The 23,935-nt window shown below is 36.4% G+C and overlaps 1 protein-coding gene across 5 annotated transcripts in view; it reads right to left on the bottom strand.

The window, feature by feature from the left end:
* Window positions 1–897: 897 nt before the first annotated feature.
* The window catches only part of LPIN1 (lipin 1), a 75,324-nt gene continuing 52,286 nt past the window's right edge, over window positions 898–23,935 (bottom strand). For all 5 annotated transcript variants that reach the window (XM_042874489.1, XM_042874507.1, XM_042874499.1 and 2 more), the window contains 11 exons: window positions 23,224–23,317; window positions 21,916–21,985; window positions 19,004–19,096; window positions 17,660–17,736; window positions 15,435–15,579; window positions 13,784–13,932; window positions 12,455–12,541; window positions 10,031–10,183; window positions 8,276–8,390; window positions 5,266–5,369; window positions 898–4,449 (listed from right to left, as the gene is read on the bottom strand). In XM_042874489.1, coding sequence (XP_042730423.1) covers window positions 4,290–4,449; window positions 5,266–5,369; window positions 8,276–8,390; window positions 10,031–10,183; window positions 12,455–12,541; window positions 13,784–13,932; window positions 15,435–15,579; window positions 17,660–17,736; window positions 19,004–19,096; window positions 21,916–21,985; window positions 23,224–23,317 — 1,247 coding nt within the window. In that variant the 3' untranslated portion in view covers window positions 898–4,289. The remainder of the gene's footprint in view (window positions 4,450–5,265; window positions 5,370–8,275; window positions 8,391–10,030; window positions 10,184–12,454; window positions 12,542–13,783; window positions 13,933–15,434; window positions 15,580–17,659; window positions 17,737–19,003; window positions 19,097–21,915; window positions 21,986–23,223; window positions 23,318–23,935) is intronic.

The following is a 23,935-nucleotide window of genomic DNA, read 5'->3' on the forward strand; positions in this document are numbered from 1 at the left end:
GATTTGCTCCCCCGACTTTTCTACCTCTAGTGTTAATTAGATACTGCAGGAGCAATGAATATGTCCTTATAAAGTTTGGTTTGCTGAGACAAAAGCATAATTCCTCTGACTTTTAATTAAAAAAGCACCTTCATTTCAAAGCCCGTCTCCAGAGCTCTAGTGTAAATGTTTATTCAAGCCGGAGACATACAGAAAATAGAGAAGACTGAAGAAGCAATGAGCGCAGGCTGCCCAAATACGGCTGCTTTTCTATTTTTAACAGGGAACTTTAGCTGCTGCAGAGCCTTATCAACCCCAAACATCTTTGTTTTCATATCAACACCAGCCTGACACTAAGGCTGTGCTTAGCTTGTTCAGCAAACCCAGCAGAGGGAGCAAAAAGCAGCTTTGCATTCTCACACACTTGAGGAAATGGTTCATCTCCAACAGAATAGCCAATGACAAAGAGAAAAAGAAAGGGAGGGAGGGGAAGAGGGAGGCTATCAGGTCAGTACTATTCGTCACAATGATACCATTCAATCAGACTGTTGGTCTTCCAGATCATGCTAAGAATTAGACAAAAAGATAAAGAAAAATCCGAGGTGGGGAAAGATTCCTGACTGCCCAGTTCACCCCAGTTCCTGTCTGGTTTACTCCTGGCTCCCAGGTGCATTCTCAGATCCCAGAACAGTGAGAGCCCAGAACCAGGCCTTGTCTTTCTCAGACTCCTTCCAGTTGAAAAAGCTCTGGATGCTTTTTTTTTTTTTTTTAAGTGCCAGAAGTTTCACTGGACAGCCCCAGTATGAGACAGGCAGCTGAGAGCAGATATACAAACCCTGTGCTTCACAGTTTTAGCAGGTCTGCAAAAGCACTCCTGCAACATCAAAGCATACAGAAAAAGAAGAACAGAAGTCAGAATTTTTGTATTTGCCTTTATTACAATATATGTTGTAATATATGTTGCATTCAGCAGATCAAAATGAGGCGTTAAAACGATTTTCATCATTGCAGTAGCACATACATATACAGAGTAAATACTGTATATAAATAGGCTGTGAAATAATAACCCATATCTACAAATAAAAATACCCAGTACCCTCTTCCTCTCACCCTATATTACAGCAGTAACATTTTAACCTCAACACAACTAATACATCAAGCGTGGTATTCTGTCACTCAAATGACACAGCTGGAGCAGTATGGTCATCAGCTCCATGAAAAATAAACATCAGTCACTCCTCATTGCTGCACATCCTGGTTTGTGAGTATTGTATAAATAGAACATGCAGCGAATTCACGTGCCTGCATATTTACGTTCACCAAATATTCTTTCTGTAACAGAAACCAGCACTACACTGAAAGTTGATTTTTTCTTTCACAGAAAGAGTAGGAATTTGTTAAACCATGCTTTTTTTTTTTTTTCTTCTGTATGAATTAACAAAGCAGTTCAAATATTACGCATAAAATTGCTCGGCTACCAAACCAAGATATCTTATTCTCTCTTCAAAAGTTTAACAATGTTTCTAACAGGCCAAAACTTGGATTTTCTTAACTATCTTTTTAGTCAGCAATTTTGATAAGCACAAGTTATAATATAAAGACATTTGTGTTCCTCTTCAGCTATATTTAAACTTTCAGATACAAAGGGGGATATACCGTATGTCACACATAAGGCGTTAATGTCACAGAACCATAGAAACGTTGGTCAGAAGGGACCCCTGGAGGTCATGTAGTCCAACTTCATGCTTGCAGCAGATGTTTGGCAATATGAGATCAAGTCAGACCCAGCCCTCTTAACCAAAAAAAAAAAAACAAAACACCTCCAGGTGGGGATTTCACAGCATCTCAGGCCTACCTGTACCAGCGTGGCTCTATGCCTATGAAAGTGACAGAATTAAAACAACCCCCTGTTCACACTATTTGGGTTGAAATACACTCCGATGAAATAGAAAAATAGGGATTGTTATCTGGGATTGTTTAAGTCATAAATAAAAACTACATAGGCTTCAGTTGCAGATATCTCTTGGAATTTTTCTTATGGCAGAAGTTGCTGTGTGCAAATGAAGAATAAAAAACTGACAGCTTCTGACCGAAAAGAAGGGTTGGTTTAATTTTGCATCACAAATGGGTTGAAACAGACCATTGCCAAAACTGAATTAAATAGGAATCAGTGTATTCATCCATTAATTCAATCATTAGTGACAACTATAAACAGATACTTGAAAGAAACTGTGGCTATATTTAGAGATGCAACCATTTCAGCTTGGTAACCTGAGATCCTCACTGATTGTCTTAAAGGTTTGAGAAATGTGATACAGGCTTTCTGACAGTCAATTTGCATTTTCATTAAATTTGCAAGGAGAGCATAATCAGTCTGGGTTACTGAACACACATTTCTCCCTCTTTGTGTTTGTCTATTAATTCCGGTATCTCCAAAGTGGATGTACTCCGAATCAGCAACGTTCATGCAAAAAGGAAGACGGAGGGCTCACCACTGCACAACTGCAGCTGCGCACACTGCAGCTGTGCAAAGGGCTGTGCTTAGTAATTACTATTGAAGGCACAGGAAAATCGTAAATTGGCCCCCTGACATCTCAGATAAAGTCTGCAGCACTAAAAGTCAGAAAGCCCCATTTATAGAATTACCATCCTAACTATGTTGTTATCACTCTTTTGACATGCAAAAGCAGAATTTGTTGAAAGAGAACAAATGTGATACATAACAGCTGTTCCCAAACCTTTGGGTGCTAACCAACCACAAACACATCTTAAAATTTCTCCTGGACCATTCTGCCTAAACTCTTAATTGAAAACACTGCAAAATAGCTGCAAAACGTGCACCACAGCCTGACAGATCACAAGCCGGCAGAGACCACAGCTTGCTAACCACTGTTTCAGCCATACTGAAATCCTACATACACAGAATCCCATGATGTCATTTTTAGTGTTTCAGAGAACAATTAGATTTTTAAGTGTACTTTAAAAAGAGGAGAAAAACATCACTTTCTTAGCTACAAGTTCAATTTAAGAAGTATTTGGCATATGGTCATTATTTGATGCGTACATTTTAAAGCAAAGTACCACATTGTATAAAGGCAGATCATTTGGAAAACACTATCAACTGATCTGCAGTATTGCTTCTATCACACATAGTTAAATCTTAAGGCAGTTAAGAGCAAGTAGCAAAAACAGTACATACAGATTGTGTCTGAACAAATGAATGGAAAAAAATATGGAAGAGGAGATTTCAGTCTCTTGGAGAAAGTAAATGGCACTACAGTATCCATTCTTTATGATACAAAAACAACAAAAAGATCCATACAGTAAAAACCTGAGATGCATCACTCACCAGCATTAAAGTTCACATTTTAACCAAAAATAATGTTTCAAATACAACTATTCCATTTTGACAAAATCCTCAGTTCTCTTGGCTCAGCAATGTCTTGAAACTCAGCACATATGCTGAGCAAGACGTCTTCAATGAGGAAAAAACAAAATCACTGAAGCCAAACCACAGACTCCCGTAAGATGGGCACTACACACAGCAGCCTGCATCTTACACCGTCACACTTATCTTAATCCAAATACCTTTTCCTGAAGTGCACTACTTCTCAGTAAGATGACTAGCAGGATCAGGTCATCTTATTTATTTTACTTTCCATTTATATTGCACATGATTTATTTCCACACAGAAAAGTGTTATCAGATCAAAATAGTAGGATGGAATAAATGAACACAGCTCCACTGGCACTGATGGCTACACCAGTTCACAACAGCTGAGGACCTAGTTCAGTAACTAGTTCAGGTTCCTCTGGAAGCCATCTGGTCCAATCCCCCTGCTCAATCATTTGCCCTTTCAGAGGGTGGAATCTGGCATACAGACTGCAACACGTATCACAAAATGATGTCAGGACTGGCAAGTGCCTCCAACTCCCCAGCTGACAGTGGTGTCTGATGAGATGAAAGACAACTTCAGTGATACACAAAGGATACAGAACCACTTAATGATCTTATGACAGATCTAACCGCAACTCTATCATCACTGCACTTTTATTTAAGTAATGAAACTGCACAGCATGATTTGAGTTGCTGAGTGAAGAGTGAGGAATGTAACTCCCATTCCTGGTACAGCTCACTCTTGTCATCTGGAAGTGTGACTAAGTATGAGGAAGCATTTCTAAGTTTGCTTACGGCAAATGAAAACAGCATCACAGATTCCAGCTGAACTGTCAACAGTAAAAGCCAAATGATGTTCTTGCAATGTGAGCTAGCGCTTTCTTTGCTCTGAGGCTGACAGTTTGGAGATGCAGTTAAGATGAGTCTGGATGTACATCCTGAGTTTCAAAAGGTGGCAGAGGTTCCCTCCAGTAGGTAAACTGACTGTAGGTATCGGAACAAGGGAAATCTGAAGAATGGCTTCTTTTCAGCAAAGGGAAAATATGGTCTACTACTTCACACAGTCTGACATAGCTGAAAAACAATTAAATAAATAAATGCAATACCAAACCATCTCAGATCATAGTAGTTCGATTTATTTAAGTCCCAGTCAAGACATAGCTGTATCTATATGAACAGGTTATACTCCTTAAATGAATAAAATTGAGTTTAATTTTGGTGTCTAGCTTCCAAACAGGATTCACAGTTCAGATACAGAATCCACCTTTGCTTTGAATGAATGCTTTTCTAGAAAGAACAAGGTGCCATTTTCAGCCCAGATCACCTGTTGAGATATTCAGGCCCCACATGCTATTTCTTCATTGCTGTCCAGCTTGGCTCAAACAGCTCCCTACTCAACTGGTCATACACATATATGCTCACTTTGGTTCCCTGTCCATTAAGTGCAGTCTCAACTTTACACAAGGCCTTTTCTTTTCAACTGAGATGCCTAAGCATCTTGATGGAAGCCTTCAGTATTTCCTTCACTTTTTTTCCCTAGCTCTTCTACACAGAAGTTTCAGGAAAAGGAAATTTTGACAAGGTCACAAAATGGCAGATGGCTTCACAAAACTGGTTAATATATTTTCTATGCAGATTAAATTGTACGCTTGTTATTCCTTTTCAGGAGTAGACTAGATAGAATATGTTACACTAAATATGAAACAATTTCTGTATCAGTTTAACCAGAAAAGTGTGGAAAGTCTGCACTTTATTTTACTTAATATTTTGTTTGGCACATCCTAAATATTTTTTCATTACTAAAATTAAATCCATCTTTGGGCAAGTTGAGTCATAGGTTATAAAAGGAAATTAATTTAGACTATAAAGTGTAGGGATTAGATTACTTACGATGAGATGTTTGTCTTTGCATGTTCTTGTATAAGTTCTCCTTTGGGGTTGACTGTAAATATTCGGTTTAAAGAAACACCCACTTGTTTGTATGAGTAAACATCCTAAACAGAAGGCAAAATTAAAAAGGATTATGATTCTGTCTCTGTATAGTAACGTTCATCCTGAAATATATTACATAGAATATATCTGCATAGTATTGTTACTGTATCTATCAACTGTGGATCTGAAATTCTCTAAAAGTTTGCAAACTTGAACTCAGCGTAATGATGAGCTCATGAAACAGACAATTTGCAGTGAAGTATGGAGTTTGCCACTTTAATTTCAACTACTGATCAAAATCATGTTGTTTCTCAGTTAATTCCCTTGACACAAAAACAACATTCAATAAAAACCTAATGTTATTTGGAGATAAAAAATATTTGCACTTCCATCTTTCATTCAGAGAATATTTCATTCCCCAAGTGTGTTGTACTGAATATCTCGCAACAATGCTAAAACATAACTGACATAAAATAGTGATTAGTTTGTAAGGACAAGGTCATAAAAGAAAGTTATAACAACTGTTTATTTAAACCCCTGGAAACATCTCCCAGTTCTTGTGCTTGGTGCAATATCCATAAATTGACTTTGTATCAGAGAAAGGGAAAGCAAGGTATAAACACTATAACTGCAGTTCTGATTCCCAGGAGGTAACACAGATACAACTGTGGGAATCAATTAAACTGGGAGAGGTAGATTTAGACTAGATACTGGGAAGAAATCCTTTATTGTGAAGGCAGTGAGGCACTGAAACAGGTTGCCTGGAGAAGTTGCGAATGCCCCCTCCCTGGAAGCATCCAAGGCCAGGCTGGACGGGGCTGTGAGCAACCTGGTCTGGTGGGAGGTGTCCCTGCCTGTAGCAAGGGGTTGGAACTAGGTGATCTTAAAGGTCCCTTCCAACCCAAACCATTCTATGATTCTATGCTATAGAGTGCAATCAGAAGTAAGGGTTAAGAATATCTTCTAAGAAATTTAAATTATTACAGCAAGCATGAAAAAGTTCTGATCTTAAAACAAACATACAAACAAACACTGACAAAATTAAGATTAAAAAGATCAGGCCTAGCTGCCATGGATATAGTTTTAAAGTTCAGGTGGTAAAAGATTGGAAGTTTAATGAAGAGATGCAAACAATTTTAATTTCTATACCATGCAGTATGCTATGTGCACTTGTAATGCTTGCAAGTACTGAAATTTCACTGAGTTTACTTGGGGAAAGAACAAAAAAGTGGCAAAAGTGGGAAACTGAGAAAGTTATGATCCTGATGTTCACAAAGCAACTAGCCTAATTGTATTTAACATCTGAAACAGCAATCAAAGAGATATCAGCAATCTCTTTAGAAACTCTAATTTTCTGCTTTCGTGCATGCATCAATAACAACTTCAAGTAAAATAATGATTTTGTTTTACTCTGAGGTTCATCTATAATACAAAGCCACAAAGTAGACAAAATATTAATTTTGAAACCATACGGCTAAAGTTACCTTGATAGGGGAAACTAAACTGTGTTTGATGGAACAAACAGATAAAACACTGGTCAGTCAACAGGGACCCCCTTCCTATCCTCACTGACAATACTTTTGAATTATGTAACTCGTTAGAAGATGAAGCTGAAAAAAATTGTTACTGCTCATAAATACCAGCAACCCTAGGAAAAATGTGATTTAACTGTAAGAATGAATTCCAGCAGAAAGGCATGCTGAACTCTCTCAAATGTAGCTACAACGTGCATGGCTTCAGTGCCAAAATATCTTGCCAGGCACCTTCATCCAAACATCCAAGCATCTAAAATACTCAGTCTCTAAATGTTCTCATTCACACTGACTATGGCTGGTGTCCATATTGATGCTGGTGATTTCCTCGAGCTGTCAATGTTTTAGCCAGTAGACGCATTTGAGGTCTTGCAGGCTGAACAGCTAAGGCTGGAATCTATTCCATGCTCCTCAAGTTTAACTAGAGCTTTTAGATCTTGTAAAGTCAGTGGAGAGCACCTGAATCGCCCTAAAGAAGCATTCCATTTCTCTCCAGCAACTAAAGGAGGAAGGAGCTAACTGGTTAGTTATAACAGGGAACAGGAAGGGTCAAGGACCGTTCTCTCAAGGCCATGTTAGAGGCTGCCCTATACTACACATTAGTTTCCACTGAAAATACCATTCACCAATACACTGCTGGAGGAAACAGCAAATGCTCTGCAGGGCTCATGGGCACAAATAACAGTTCCATCTGCTTAACTTAGGTGCCCACTGACACTGTAAAAACTTAGAGTGCTATTTCCTGAGCCAAAACCATTTTTCAGATCATGGTTTCAGTATAAAAGAAAGGATGATCACATTCCAAGGTGCCTCTGTCCCAGTTTTGCTTAGCTTATATGAAGTCTCAGCATCTTCCCTAAGGCTGCTGCCTTCTGCAGATACATGTAAGCATCCTTTGGGCCAGGACAGGAGTAAGAAAAGCATACAGCACATTTTTAGTCTTCAAATGTATGAGAAACCTGACTTCCTCTCTCTGTGTCAAGAAGCACATAGGTCTCTCCACAAAGCAGAATGCTTGATCAAATGGGACATCCAAATCCTTCTAAATATTGTGTTTTGAAGTCTAAGTCCCACTGATGCTCATATAAAAGGATTTGGTGTTTGTCCACAGGTAACTCGCTGGTGCTGTATCAGCTGCAGTGAAATGGTACCAGTACTTTCACAAATGCTTAAGGATTTATTTATTACATAGTTAGGGTTTAAATCAGTACTTAGTGTTATGCTAAGTTATGTAGATATAATGTAGTTGGTTTGCTGCTCTTCCACCTCTGCACTGTGATATTTTGGAGGAAGAACTTTTTTTTTATCCTTTGTACAAGGCCTAATAAAATATTCTCTAGTTCCATTTAAAGCTTTTCAGTTTTAATGCAACAGAATTGTGAAATAACAGCAACATTTCTGTTCTCTGCAATAAAATAATTTCAGCTATTACTCACAGCGGGTCTGTTTCCAAAAGCAGCATAAAAGGGTTCTGTGTTGGGATAAAACAAGTTTTTTATGTCTGTCAAACATTGAACTTTGAATTTTTCTGGCTTTTTCTCTATCACTTCCCTGAAATGACATAAAAGAAAAAAGTGAGGGAAGCATCAAATGAACAAGTACACATGAAATACAGCATAAACCAGTTTAACTTCATTCAATCTTCTTCCCGTTCCCCCCCCCTTCCCCCCCTTTACTCAGGACTTCTGCAAAACTTTTTCTCCAATAAATCTTCATTTGGAAGTCACAATGGCCACCAAGACAAAAATATCATTCCTAAGCTTATGTGATGGCCACAGTAAATAAATCCTCCAAAACAAGAGGACTTCTACTGAAGCTTAAGCATAAATTAAGTAAACTGCTTCCTGAGAACTGCAATATGATTCACATAGATTATATTAGCCACCACTATGTACGGTTTTTTAATCACTTTTTTTTTTTTAATTAAAGGATTGTAATTAACATATGTGCTAAAAGGACCTCAGACTGTTAAGGTGCTTCTACAGTTAGGGTCATCCATCACTGCTAACTAGCAGAAGTAATAAAGAAATCTTCCATTTCTTTTCAGTTGCTTCTTACAGAATACAGAATTCATTAATGAACAGAGGAGCTGCCTCATCTCTGGGTAAAAGCCCTTTCATAACAGCTTCTCTTGGCAAGGATGCTGAACAGGTGGCGAAGTCTGGAGTTCCCACAACAGAGAAAGACACCAGCATGACACAAAAGTACTGAAGATGCTCAGAATCCTACATCCTAGTATTATATATGCCAAGGAAAATGCAAGTAGCACGGACACTTCATAGGAATATTACAGCCCTTTGGAAGAGTAGTTTCACATAAAAATTGAAGTTTGAGCATGTGCAAAGGAGGAATAAAACCGTCTTTCCCTTAAAACCACAGTGAATAAATCCACAGGTAACAATTTAGTCATATGTTGCCCACACACCAAAGAAGCTGAGAGATAAATGGGCATTTTTTAGTCTAAAGATGATACCCAAAAGAGTATCACTTGAAATATATTTCTAGATATAAGAACGTAAGATGACAGCAGCTCTCCTTTTACCATGACTATCATTTAATCAGTCTAAGAACACTGCGTACCTCCACGCTGCCTTATATTTAGAACATGACTGGTAAGACAGCCTGTAGCATGTCATTCAATCAGGAGAACATCTGAACAACTTTCCATTAAAAATTCTAATGAAATCCTGTCACAGCAGCGTTTTTAGAGCCTAAAATATTTTCAGTAATCACTTGACATACTTTACTGAATTAGGAAAAAGGTACAATATTCATATCTGTGCTGTTATGATTTGTTACACAACAACACCTGCAAAAAACATTATTGTCCAGGTAGAAAAGCACAATACAGTCAGGACTATAAAGAGTTCATTTTATTTACAGGTGAACTTCTTTGTAGCCCCCAAGAAATAAATATTTATCATCCACACACAGAAACAAACGAAAAAAAAAAAAAAAAAAGAGGCAATATTTCTACCTAAACAGTGATTGCAGACATATGCAAGATAAGCAATATGCTTATCTATTTTATTGTGGTCTTTTCTTCAGCATAATTTCTTTTAAATTCAACTTTGGACCACTATGTAAGTAAAATGATTATGAATCATTTCAGTAGGCCCCATTAAAACACTGACAATTCAGCTTTCACCAACCTCCAAATTTCTTTCTACACAAAAGTGATACTGCAGTACCTGTGCAAAGCTGAGAATAAGCTGCTCGGACTCAGCAACACTGGCCCCTGTGGCAGCACAGTTCCACGTTCATTGACCCAGTGCAAGTATCCTCTGGTCATGTCTGCCATTCCAATAGCACGTGCTGAGCAATACAAAAATTTATATCCATTTCTGTAAACAGGAACAAAAGATGATAATGCTGTTAAAAAACAAAGCAGGCATTTTGAAATAAATAATGTTGTGAGTTTGTTCTCACATGAATCAATCACAGTGGTTAACAGCTATATTTAAAAGGAACAACATTTATGTGACAATGCTGGACAATAAAAATCTGCCTGGTTCCACTACAGTTAATGATTTACACTTAGAAGGGGCTTATCTCGTCTTCTCATAACTTCGCATGACTTTCTACTTACCCCTGCATACTAAAACCACAGACATTTGAATTAGCTAAAACAATATCTGCTAAGAGGAAGCACTTGGCATAAAACAGACAATGGCAGATTAACCTTCTTTGTATTAACAACAGTCTAGCCTTCTGAGCCTCCGGGTGGGGAAAACTGGTCTATGTGCAGCAGCAACATGCTCCTTTCAACTCTGAGCAAAGTAAAACTGCAAAACATTGTATGAGAAGTAATCTTTGTACTGACACTGAAACAAAAAGTTTCAGCAGAAGTTACAGGTTCTGTCAGAACAGAACAGAGTCGAAAGGCATTAGTACAACTTCATAGAATTTCCTTTTGCAAGTCCTACAAGGGAATGTGAAATAAACAAGTGCGTATTCAGCACACGCAGGCCATTAAATATAGCTATTCTATATTTCTGTAGCGTTCAGCTGTAACATCTAGCTGCTACATAATTAACTCAGTAATTTTAAAAATGACATGACTCAAATCTATTTTCCCATTTTTGTGTTTTCGATCAGCAAAGCCCTAAGTACTGACAGGCACAGAAATAACTACCACAATTAAAAAGAAATTAACATTTTCACCAAAGACAATGCAGAGGCCACACACAGGAACTAAACAGAGTTCCAGTATCTGAATTCACATGCTGTCCTGTTTTTTCTCTTATCTTGTACGTCTTTACAAGAACTAGAGGATGGACCAGCGTCTCTGGTATAATTTAGATTCCACCAACCATGGTTTATAATTTATCATTTACGTAAAATAAAAAGCAATAAACAAGTCCTAACATAACCACAGTGCACAGAACTAGTCAGATTATAAAACAACAGTTAAGATATGTTCCAGAGGCTCTTCAAACAGCTGTGGTAAGCTCAATATACAAGAGCAGCTGAATGTGATCTAAGAAAATACATTCTTTTTTCCCCAGTGTCTGTTCAACTTGAACAGAAAACCACTAAAACTTGTTGATGCTAAAAATCTGGATATATGAATATCAGAATACAACTTCTGACACTTCATCTGATCTCATTCAGATATCGATTAACTTTTCTCCTAGCTTTTTTTTTCCCCTCAACTACTACTGACAAAGCTCACTATTCTCTCAGAACAGTTCTCCTATTCACACTCATCAGAGGAAACATCAAGTTTTTCTAGTTCCTCAGGCCCTGTGCAACATGTAGCTCAATAACTTTCAAAACCTTTAGAATATTTTAACATCTGTAAATTTGCCACTTAAATTAACAGCAAATATTCATATAGGCAAGAAATGAAATAAATTGTATAACAATCAGTAACAAAGACCACCATCACTGTATATAAACACAATGAGAACCTTAAATGGTCCATTCCTACTCAAGATAGATACTATGGTATAGAAATTTAATATTAGACAGCTGGAGTCCACACTTGTTCCCTCAACTCCCTTTCTGCTTGCTGGAAACAGCAGAAATTCTCCTAAACTGACTCATTTCAGGTATTTTAGACCTCATCCATGCACAACAGATAAAGAAACTCATGTCTCTCTACTAACCTCTTCAAAAGAAAAAGAACTAAGCAATTAGTTTAGATTAGACACCTAACTTCCAGGCAAGTAAGCTTTGGCAAGAAATCCACCTGCAATGACCACCCCCAACTAAACAATCCTTAGATGTTTTGCAACGTCTATCCTCAAGGATAGACAGGAAAGTCTCATATGGTAAGGTTGCAACTCCCAGGTTGCAAAAGCTTCCACTTATTGAAGCTATACAACTCATTTAGATTACTGTATTTTTTCTAAACTGAACTGTATCTGTTTGAGATGATTAAGAGAATAATTGCTACTCATTAACTGACAGGAGACTTCTGTTCCTGGTATCACAAAGCAGGTATTGCTCTGGCTATCAGACAGCAGATAGTTACACTGTGTAAGCAAAGAGACAGTGATGAGATTTCTCTTAACCTGTAAGCATAACAGTCTATAAAGATTTCAACTTTCACTTGCAAAAGAATAAACACACAAATCACAGATATATGAACAGATTTACTGAATACTCACTGGCTCACTTTATGGTACAACTTCGCAATCCCTTGGTGTGTCCAATCTTTGCCAAGAGTAGGTAAAATATGACCTAAAGTATCTGACCTGAATAAAAGAAAAACAATGTATTTGAAATGAAGAACAAAACAAAAAACAAACTTACTGCTTTTAACTAATAACAGATGAGACTAATATAAATTCCCCTAATTAAATTACCTAGCTGCACAAGAAAATTAGATTTTCTACAAAGTACTGATTACAATCAGAAGAGGGCGAGATTATTCCCTTTTCTTTCAAGATAGTCTTGACACATCTATGCTGTTTTAATCAGCCTAGTGCTCCAAGACCTGTTTTCTCAGATAAGCTAGTGAGCCATAAGTTAAGAAGGAAGTTATAGCACACAAACTACCAGTTAGACCTACGGAGTAGACCAGTTAGTATTAAGTATACTTTTTGAGGCTTACATTTCCTAAATAAACCAAGTCTAACTGTAAGGTAGGTAAGATTGTAAACCTCCAAGAATGCAATAACGTTCTAACCTCTTCAAATAACCAAGCTGTCAGTTGGTCATATACAGTTATACTAGTTTCAACATATTTCCCACTCTACATAAAAGAAAATTATTTACAATACAGTAATATTTAAAAGTACAAAGACCTGAGCACCTCACTAGATCAATCATTATAAGGATACACAGCAAGAAATCCAACTACTCTAATTATCTTGAATCTTACAGAGAAAAGATTTGGCAATGGATTAGGATTCACAGTAGTATTGTAAGGTGGAAGAATTCAATTACTGTCCAGACAAAGAGAAGAGTAGGTCTCATTTACTTTGCTGAAACTTAAGAAAATAGGAAAGGCAGAGAAATTAATTCATGTTGGCAACCAAAAAACAGTTTGCCCTTCAACTGATTAATTGCAATGGGAAAAAAAAGTTCAAGCGTCAGTTCAAATCAAATATTTTAATTTAGTCCAGATTAGTTTTGAAAATCCTTTTGTTCATTGTTTGTTTGTTTGTCTGTTTTTTTTTTTTGCATCTATTGTACCTCATAAGTCTGATAGAGCAAGAAGCCTATGATTCTGCTAAACGCCCCGCAACACTGCTGTAAATGCTATCACAAAACACCAAAAAGGGAAACACTGAAAAGTGAGTGCTTATGGCATGTTTCTTTATGAAAGAATGATTCTAGCCAGTGAATCTTGCAGTGTTTGAAAACAAACAAAACTGAAGCAGAGAAAAAACAGACTCCACAAAATACTGAAATACAATTCGTTTCCTCAAAATTCCCTGGTTTTCAGTCCAATGGACAGAGGCAAATAAATAGTCCCCTTTTCATGAACTCACCGTGTAATGGTTCCATCTATGTCAGAAATTATAACCTTGTCATCCCAATTCCACAGGTAAATGGTGCCTTCACAGCGGCAAGTACCTTGATATTGTGTTGTAACACTAAAGGTCACATCATTGGGACCATTCTTCAGCTTTAAGCTTTTCTGCAAGACATTATCAGCAAAATTATCAACAATTTGAGCGTGTGAAACAGACATCATGCAGAACAGAAAGCTACAGATGGCTGTTGCTTTGGACACAACCTTACTGCTTTCAGCAGAGCCATTTTCTAAGTAAGGTCAGAAGAGATTCGTCACATATTTTGAATATGAAGCATTAATTTATGGAACAGAATGAAAAAAAAAATCTGATTCATGGTAAGCAATATGAAGGAGCATCCTGAAAGGTTCACATGGAATAATGAATATGGAAGGTTTCTCATACCATGATAAAGATATAGATATGGAGAGAGAAGCACGGGTAACAAGTAGTGCCATGAACAGTGAAAATGACACAGTGCTTTTATGTGGATTTATGTTCTATGGATCCACACTAGCACATTTCTAGTCTATAATAACCCACCTATTATCCTTCATTTTCCAAAGTTCCTTAACTTTCCCACCCTGCTGCCCTTCTCTTTCACTTAGGAATTAATTTGGCATGAGACTACTGATTTGATCTCTTTTTGTAGGCTCAATCATTCATTTTCACAAAACCTGTAGGAGTTTCTTGCTTTAAGTGTTCTTAGTTATATTCCACTGAATTGCTCAATGAGTTAATATGCAAAATGAAGGTGTGAATGCAGATGGGAAACTGATGAATCCCATCTACTGTGCCATCAAGAATCCTATCTGAGAGTAGTGCTGACTTCTGCTAATTACTGTAAGGTTTATGTATCTTAAAAAGATATATATATTTGTAAGCAAGTAATATTTGTGTAATCCTTGTTTTCTGCCTGATTTAGGAAGTTACAACCACATTTCATTCATCTCTTGGGAAAAATTCAAAATTCCTTTCAAACTATTTAGGAGTAAGCAATAGGCTGCAGAATGCTGTACTTCTCATATGAGTTTCCTTTAGAAAATTAATTGGCTGTAGGAAAGATGACAAAAAATATTTCACTAAAGTAGCCCATTTTTCCAAAATCCAATTGGCACGTGCAAAATATAGAGCAGCAACAGTTTTGTCACCATTAGTCAGAATGCGTTCTGTCACAGAGGAAGACAAGAAATTAATAGTCAGGCTTCATAGTGAGTGCACAAGTAGCTCTTTCAAAAGTTACTAACAAAGAACTGTATTTACATAAGAATGCCTGTCTGTTTATTAACGGGAGGGTGGTGGCAGAAAAGAGACCTCTGGGTTGACACAAACTTTACACAACACAGAAAGGATGTTGTTCCAGTATACTCAGATGCAAAACACTTCAGAAATAGTTTTGGTATTTGTCTAAATGGGCTCCAAATCTCTGAACCCCAGCACTTGCTGAAGGAACATTCATGTATAATACTGAGAAGAAAAAGGAAAGGATAGCTTTAAAGTTACTGTAAGAAGATGGAATTAAATGTAAGAAGTAAAGAAATAATTAAACCTTACAAGTCTGGATAACAATGTTGTTCTCGTTGCATTAGAAATGACATTTCAGTACAAAGATGTAAAACCAACTCACAAGCTGGTCAGAAGTTAGTCGAAGTGTTTTTTTGTAACTGATTCCAGACAATAATGAGAGATGACTCGAGTTGGCTTGTAATGACCCAAGGTTTTGTTTGGCAGCTCTAGGGTCTTCATCGCTCGAAGAAGATTCATCTTTTATTCTGGAACAGTGCACACAGAAAATGATGCTATCATGTCCGTAAATGCATCTCAGTATCCATTAAAAATGCATTAACAGTGAGTCACCAAATAAGTTATTGATTCTCTGATCCTGTTTCACAAGAGGTCATTCACAGCAGGGCTTTTAAATATATCAATGGAGTGCTGAATTTTCATTCATGCTTGTTCCCCATTATTAATACTTGGATTCCCATGGGGTCCCTTCCAACCCTCATGATTCTGTGATTCACTTGTCTATATGCTAGTTTTCATCACTTAAATTTAACAGATAACAATTAATATGTTATGTTGACTCAAAAAACCTCAGTGGTAAGTATTCATTTTTATATACATTGTTTCTTTAATATATTAAAAAATACTGAAACTACAGAAAATTCTCATTTCTCAGTGCAAGAAAAAGAAGTTTGCTGTGCTGGTATTTTGCTGTGCTTTTTTGTTTGTTTTCCCTAACTTAGCAGTTAATAAAAGAATTCGGCAATCTGGTCATCCCTTCTCCCCTCTATTATGGGTGGGATATGACACCAAGTGATTACCATTTTATCATCAAAAAACTCCTTTTTCTGAAAGCAATTATCGGGTTATTCTTTTCCACGATCTGCAGGATTATCTCATTCAGGATAAAGTAAAAACAAAAAAGACCCACTTGATTGAGCTCATTTAGACAGAGGCAAAGTTTTTCTACAATACACAAAACTATCACTTAGGGAAGATAACATATCCCTTCAGATCCAGCAAATATAATCTCTGGAACTACTAAAGCTACTGGGTCTGTTTCCATCACAGCTGGACGTTCTTTGATGTCAGGAAGTCTTGACCTATCATCAAGATGGTATATGTCATGACTAACAACATTATAAAATCCATCTTGTTATCCTTTGTAACATCACATCTCAAAAGCTTTATTCAACATCCCACTTGTGCTCTGTTTGTAAGCAATAAATTCTTAATGACAGATTTTTAAGATCAGTTAAAACTTAAAGAGCACTGACTACAGAATTCTGTCTGCTTGATATCCTAACCCCACTTTAAAGCCTATCTTTCAACAACCATGTAAAAGATATCAGACCTAAACGTTACTTATCAAAAAAGGGAACTCAGTCTTTTTGATTCCTTTGTTAGATCTCAAACTCAGAGAACAGAGACAAGCAAACCAAGAACTACATCCCATTCTCCTGGAATGAGACTGCTTAAAGAACTACAGCTACTCCATTTTTTTTCCAACCATGGTGACCCTTGAGTTTCACATAGTGAGTATAAAGCATATTTAAATCTGTATGATATGGCCCTCTTCAGCTCTAAGCACAACACGTATGAGCTGTCTTTACAGTCCAAACTGAATGCACAGCAACGATACAAGATAGGAGAGCTGCCCCTGGCTATCTCATTCCCTCAGCAGTTTCTGGGGAAAACTAAGACTCATCATACAGAGCCTTTATGAGGCAGAGATTCTAGCTATACAGTATGATTAATTTGGAACATGAGAATGAACAGATTTCTGCAATCCTTAAAAGAACTAATAAAAAAAAAAAAAAAAACCAACCAGGAATCTTTCCTACCTATTGCATGTGAAAAGAAGCCTGGCAAGTGTTAGGCTCCTGAACTTCCTAAAATACGCAGGAAGAAATTCAAGTGTCAAGCCATAAATCAGGATTTTAGCACATGTGAACTGAAAACAACCTGGGATAACCTACAATGCTGCCTTGAAAACTCCAGAGAGATGTAAATAGTTTTGCAGTACTGCTTCAATTATTGTTTGCTTTTTTTTTTTTTGTCAAAGGGCTGGAATATGTGTCATAGAATTACCAGCCAAACCATAAGCTAAAAATGCCAAAGCACACTTGCAAGGTCTGCAACCTTCCCATGGCTTATAGCCTTGATAGCTGCACTTACACACAATTCATAATTCACTGCATCAAATATTTACTTCACACAGTACTTATTTTTCATTGCATTAAATATTTACTTTGTGCAGTACTTCTTGGTTCAAATATAGAAACAGCTTGATTTCACTTTTAAATTATAATTCTTGCTCATTTCAGATAGAGCAAACTTCTTGGGTACCTGTTTGCCAAGCTCATCTGTGAAGAGTCTTCTCCTTTAAGTCTACTCCCACTCATACCTTGTTCTGCCTTTGTTTCCTATAAAAATACAAGAAAGTATACAAATTCATGGAAATCTGATTAAAGAAGAAAAAAGTTACACGCAAAAAGTACAGTTTTTTTTCCCATGCATTCCCTTTTACTTTATCCACGATTAAAGAGGGAAAATTGCATGGATTTCTTAAAGAATAAAGGCTGTGCAAAATAATTAAGCAATGTAAATATAAAACTCAGAAGAAGAATGAAGATTTAGTTTTGCACAGATACAAAACTCAGATTTCACATAGCTGGCACTCTTGAAGTTCCAGAATCAAACTACTCAGTTAATCACAAATAGCCAGATTTCACTTGAAAACCAAAACCATCTGGAAAAATAGAGTTACCTTCCACTGAATTATTAAAATCTTTAATCCAATAAGACATTCCACATTATTTTTACTCTGAGTCGATGCTGAGTTCTATCAATTCCTTCCCACAAGAAGAAAGATTTTTGAGTAGTGAATGACTCGTAAGAAACAAAGAAAAATAAAAACTTCCCCTTGTCCATTTACAGCTTTATAGATAAGCAAACGCTTCCACTGAGGAAGAAATTCTAACTATTTCAAGCTGCAGAAACTAAAATCTCAGTCTCTAAAGCTCATATCCACAGACCAGTACAGTGGTTATTTCAAGCAAAGCTAAGAGTTCATCTACTGAGGTACAACCATAAAACATATCTCCCCCAAGTACTAATGCTTCAATAGTATAAATGAATATGGTTTTATTAGCCAACTTTAAAGATTAAACATGTCTAGACAGGAGATCAATATTTCATATAAAATTTTGCCTTTTTCACTGTGCTTTAATGTTCATTCATGGCTTTAAGACTGTTACCACAAACTTCTAATATTCAGAAAAGAAATTTAAGATGACTTTAAAAGTAATGTAAGTTTTCCACCTTAAGTTTTACTGAACTTTACAGTGCACTCTCATCATAAAAATCTCTGTTCTTCAGCTGTGAGCAAAAACTGTAGAAAGGTAGGCAAAACATGTGGCACACCTCTTCAAATCTAGGTTCCCAGACACAAATTTTGTTGGATAATACTGTCTCCCATTTATATAATGGAGAAAAAAAAAAAAAAAAAAAAAAAAAGCAGAACCAAAATACTGCAAGCAAACATTTTAGGCAGGGTCTGATCGAAGGCTTTCTGAAGTCAGACTTCAGATGCTGTTTAAACAACTTCTAGCGTGCAAATCCTCAGCCAAAGTGGGTATGAAGCAAAGTTCTGAGGGATGAATTTGAAGGCAGCTGGCATTTCCAACTTACCTCTTTAATAGTGCTGTTTCTCCCTCTCCAGGAAAACCACCATCTTCCACCTTTTTTGGGCATCTTGTCTCTCATTATAGATTCCACAGTGGCCTGTGATAAATGGATGGTAACATAAAAAGAAACCAAAACAAAGGACAACCTGATATATGTAAATGAAAGAGTGCAAATGCACAATTTTAACTGATAATAAACAGAATAAAAGTAAACATACTGTCTGCGGACCATAAATTCTACTAAAGCAAAATCTAATGGTATCCAGCACTGCTCTGAAGTAACTTAAACATGAATACTTATGGAATTTTTAAAAGAAAAAATGAAAAGGACAAAAATCAAAGGAGGAAAAAAAGCATAAGTAGGTATTAGTATAATGCCAAGAATGGAGAAGCTACTGGTTTGTTTGTGTTTTACATTACTTAGTGCAAATTATATTTTAAAAAAGCACAACAAACAAATGAGTAAAAAAGATCACTTCCTGAAAGAGTTGTCATGGAAAATAGTATAAAAAAATAAAAAAAAACAGCATGCAAGATGGTCATTTTCATTTATGAATAACTATGAAGTACATAACTCATAATAAGCTAGGATAAAATCAAGGAAGTTAGTAGTTTTAAATGAGGTTAGCATGATACTATGAACTTGACTGACAGCGTTAAGTTTTGTACTTTTTCTTTTAAACCTTTGCTAATTTCAATATTCTGTATATACTGGATTCCTAATAGAAGAAAGTTTCTTCCAGTAACTATGATCAGAGAGATTTGAATTCATCCAATCATGAGAGTGAGCAAAAAAAGCAGAAGGGGAAACACCACAATAAAGGTGGCTACAATGTTCAGTATGTCCTAGAATAGCTTAGCCACAGGCTTTGTGACAGCCTCTACTGTAAATGAAATATCAAAATAAAATTGCATTGTTGATTAGTGAGAGAAAAAAAAAAAAAAAAAAAAAAAAAAAAAGAAAAAATCCAGAACTGATTCCAAGAAAAGCTAGCAGTTAAGAAAGAGGCCTAAGTTCAGGTTATGCAAAAATACACTTTTTCCCAGTTTTTTTTCCACAGGTTTTCCTTCACTATCCTATCTAAAGTATAAGAGAAAAAAAAAAAAAAAAAAAAAAAAAAAAAAAAGAGATGTGACAGAGGAATGAAGTTGAGCAAAGAAGTTAAAGTTTTTTTAGACACAAAACGAAAACTGCAGATGGAGCTACTGAGAAAATAACAGTTGTTGAGAACAATGGCTACAGTTTAAAGATGTTATCAAACATATGGACAACCTCAAGCAGATGTACTACTGATTTTTAATTAGATAATGTACTTGCTTACAGTTAAGCACTTAAGTGTATTTTGCAGAATGCCGGTTTTTTTTAATAATAGCTTGAGCTTTCAATCACTTCATAAAGCCTGTTTTGATGAAGTATCTTAATATTACACCTTAGTTGCATTATTACAGCAAATCAAAATTCTTATAAGTAATTAAGAAAACCAGTAGAATGACTGGTAGCATAAACGAGTAATTGTGATTTCAGCAGTACAGTTTGAACTACTAAGCCTTTCCAATCACATAGACTGTGCCAACTATAAGTATTAGCTTCTTCACCCTATGAAAATCGTCTAGAAAGATACCAGTGTACAGAAAAGACAACAGCGAATTTCACATAACCTATATGAATAATGATGTAACCATACAATCATTGAAGGAATTGCTATTTCCCTTTAATGGAAAAAGTATTTCATACCTATTGCTTCTGCTTATTCTTCCTCAGCCAAAGACAAAACATTTGGATCAGGCATCTAAATATTGAATTACAAAGGTAGTTACCCTGCACTGGAGGATTCAGGGTAACTACCTGTGTACTGCCACTGGAGACCAGTATGTGCTAATGGGATGAATCATGGCTTTGATGACAACTGGAATATTTGCAGTAACACACAAAAATATCTAGTTCTGTGATGCTCTGAAATTCAAGCCTGATTTATCAGATGTTTAGGACTATTAGGATCAGTTTAATGTATTGAATCTGGAGCTGAACTCAATGATCCTTATGCATCCCTCCCTTTTAGCAATATTCTACGACTTTATATTGTCTGTCTGTATCCATAGGTGATGTGGCACTAAGACAGAAAGAACATAGTAGTAGAGTATTACTTCAAGTTTTGGCAAAAGAATTCACATAGATTAAATACAAAGATACACAAAGGGGTGCAAGGGACAGAAGTAAAGTTTAGTTTACAAAGGATGCCAAATCTATGGCCAACTAGGTTACAAATTAGTGCCAATGTTGATACTTACTCCTTTATAAATAGTCACAGTAACACGTATTTCTGTCCTGATCATCTCGCTGGCACTAGGTCACATGTAATCGGACTAAGTACATCAGTGTGTTTAATATAAACAACCATACAGCTGTCACAGTCATAGCTATCTGTCACTGCCTACCTGGGATGGTTATGACCAACCAACTGAGAAATTGAGAACTAACAAGCTGTAGACCTTCCCCATCCAGTACTTAAGTTGCATTCAAGTAAGGTCAAAATCCTGGACTTCAATTTTTATTTGCTAATATATGCTGTACATAGATAAAGTGAAGCAGATCATCAGCATTCAGATACAGTAAACATTAAGGTGAGTCAATCTAACTTATGTTTACAATCTGTATTAATGCAGGAAAACAGGAGAAGATAAAGAGATCAAGTTCAAAATACTTGTAATTATCTTAGCTTAGAAAGTAAAAACTATTCACAGACCAAATCTAGCTTATACTACGAGCTAAATAAGTAAGACTAAGGGAATGGTTTAGTGTGAAAACACACGCCTTTATAACACAGCCCCTTTTATCTGCCTTAGTTAATGATATGCCTTAATAAATAGCAAAACGTCAAAGCTTCCGCTCTGACCAACCTTCATATTCAATCTCACCTTTGGCAAAGGTTTCTGGAATGCCTGCATTGCCAGCAGAAGGGGAGCAGCTGTTGTCCAGTTGTAGTACCTAGCATTTAAGAAAGACAATTACTTTATTTTGTAATCCCAAAGTTCCAATACACAATTTAGTATTTATCATATAGTAGGTTAAACCTGTGAAGATTCTTTAGTACAGGTCCTTAATGCCTCATTAGCAAATGAGCTTCGTTTCTGGTTTTATTTTTGGTTTTTGTTTTTTTTTGTTTGTTTGTTTTAAACAGGCAGCTTTCACTGGTTTTGCACCAAGTCACTACAAAAATGTTAGGAACCTGAGTCTATAGGATGTTAAACTTTTACTATGATGTGCTGAACACAGCTCAACTACTGTTATAGACTGTATTATGATTAGAGAAGTATTGTCCTCTCTTTCCAAATCACCAGTAGGCAGGTAAACGTTACTACAAAAAAAAAAATAAATAAAAATCAGATATATGGCAGAGGAGAAATAAATGACTTTCCTCTCTGATGGAGGAGACAAGGTCATCACGTACTCAATCCCATATGCAATTAAAAACTATTGGATAAGGATGCACTAAGTATCAGATTTATATGAGCAATTTCTATAACTAAGGGTAGTTTAAATTCTAACTGCAACACAAAGCCATCATCTCTCTTATACTCTAAACAGAAAATGCTAGCTGGAAGTGGCTGCAAAGTTAAAATACCCTCCAAACAACTGCATCTGGCATAGACCATAGCACTGCACTGCTCAGCAACACAAATATATGAAATAATATCTTCAGCCCTCCAGAAACAGAAGTCTCATACCAGTGGGTGAATTCTGACAAATTCGGAAAGAAAGATGCTTCTCTAGAGGCACATTAGCAAAAATATTCAGCTTTATAAACACAACTTATTGCATATGGAGGGTTTACAAGTAGAACATCACAATCCTGCAAATATTAATTATTCAAATTGGATCAAGGCAAGCGTTAGCAAGTTCACATCCTACTTCATTTTTACTCTACCAGTTGAGAATGAATGCTATTAGTTTTTAATACTGGTTTCATGAAATTCAGATTGTGTCAGCTAGCTGTGGCAGGTGATCTGAAGCTCCTCTTTACTTCATCCTCAAGGAGAACTGTAAGTAAAAGCTTGAATTCACTTGAAAGCTGAGTCTTTCTAAATGAATCTATGCTACAAAAGTTCAAAACTTATTTTTCAGCTATAGTGATGTTGGTCTAACACAACAAAGTACCACAGCAGAGCTTTCGTTGCAACAGTAAGAATCATTTCTCCTTACTTACTCCATGGAAATATACTTACTTATTTCCAATCTTAACCACAAGGTTGGGGTCATCAATGATAGCAGGATTGTCCACAAACTGCTGATATGTTACTGCATGTTCTAAGAATTCTTCTGTTGGGGAAAAGAAAAAAGCAAACAAGTCATGCTTTTATAGATTCCCCCTGGGATGGGCCAGTCTAAAAGAAAACATATTGCTTTCACACTCAGTGCTTGCCCTTGATTACTGGGGTACTGAGATCAGTAGAAATACTGAAGCAAGACATTCAGAAATTTCAATCTCAGAAGATTCTGAAGGTTTCTTTGTGTACTGCTGGGCATTTTCCCCTTCAAAATACAAGCTAAGAGAAAGTCTAGGGATAGAACTGTGAGGAGGAAAATTAGGCTTCTAAGAAAAGTAGGAAATATTTCCTCATGCCTTTTACTGACCCTTTGTCCAAATTAGGAATAGGACCTGGTGGGCTTAAACATGCATAAACCCATAAGCAAAAACATGACCATTTGTACAGCTTACAGTAAAATAATAATCACCTATGAATAAACACCTTTTCCACTACTGCAGCTCCTTCAACAAAATCCCCACAGTTTACAGGTGATCTGAACAACAAGCATAACTCAAATTACAATATAATCAAAATGCATAATAACTAGCTTCTGAACAGTAATCAGCATAACATCAGGCTCATGGGTTTATGACTCCATGTTATTGCAGAATTTGCATTTTTTAAACCA

This window comes from Lagopus leucura, unplaced genomic scaffold (genome assembly GCF_019238085.1).
Source record: "Lagopus leucura isolate 7727_CA_CO unplaced genomic scaffold, USGS_WTPT01 Super-Scaffold_73, whole genome shotgun sequence".
Taxonomy (NCBI): domain Eukaryota; kingdom Metazoa; phylum Chordata; class Aves; order Galliformes; family Phasianidae; genus Lagopus; species Lagopus leucura.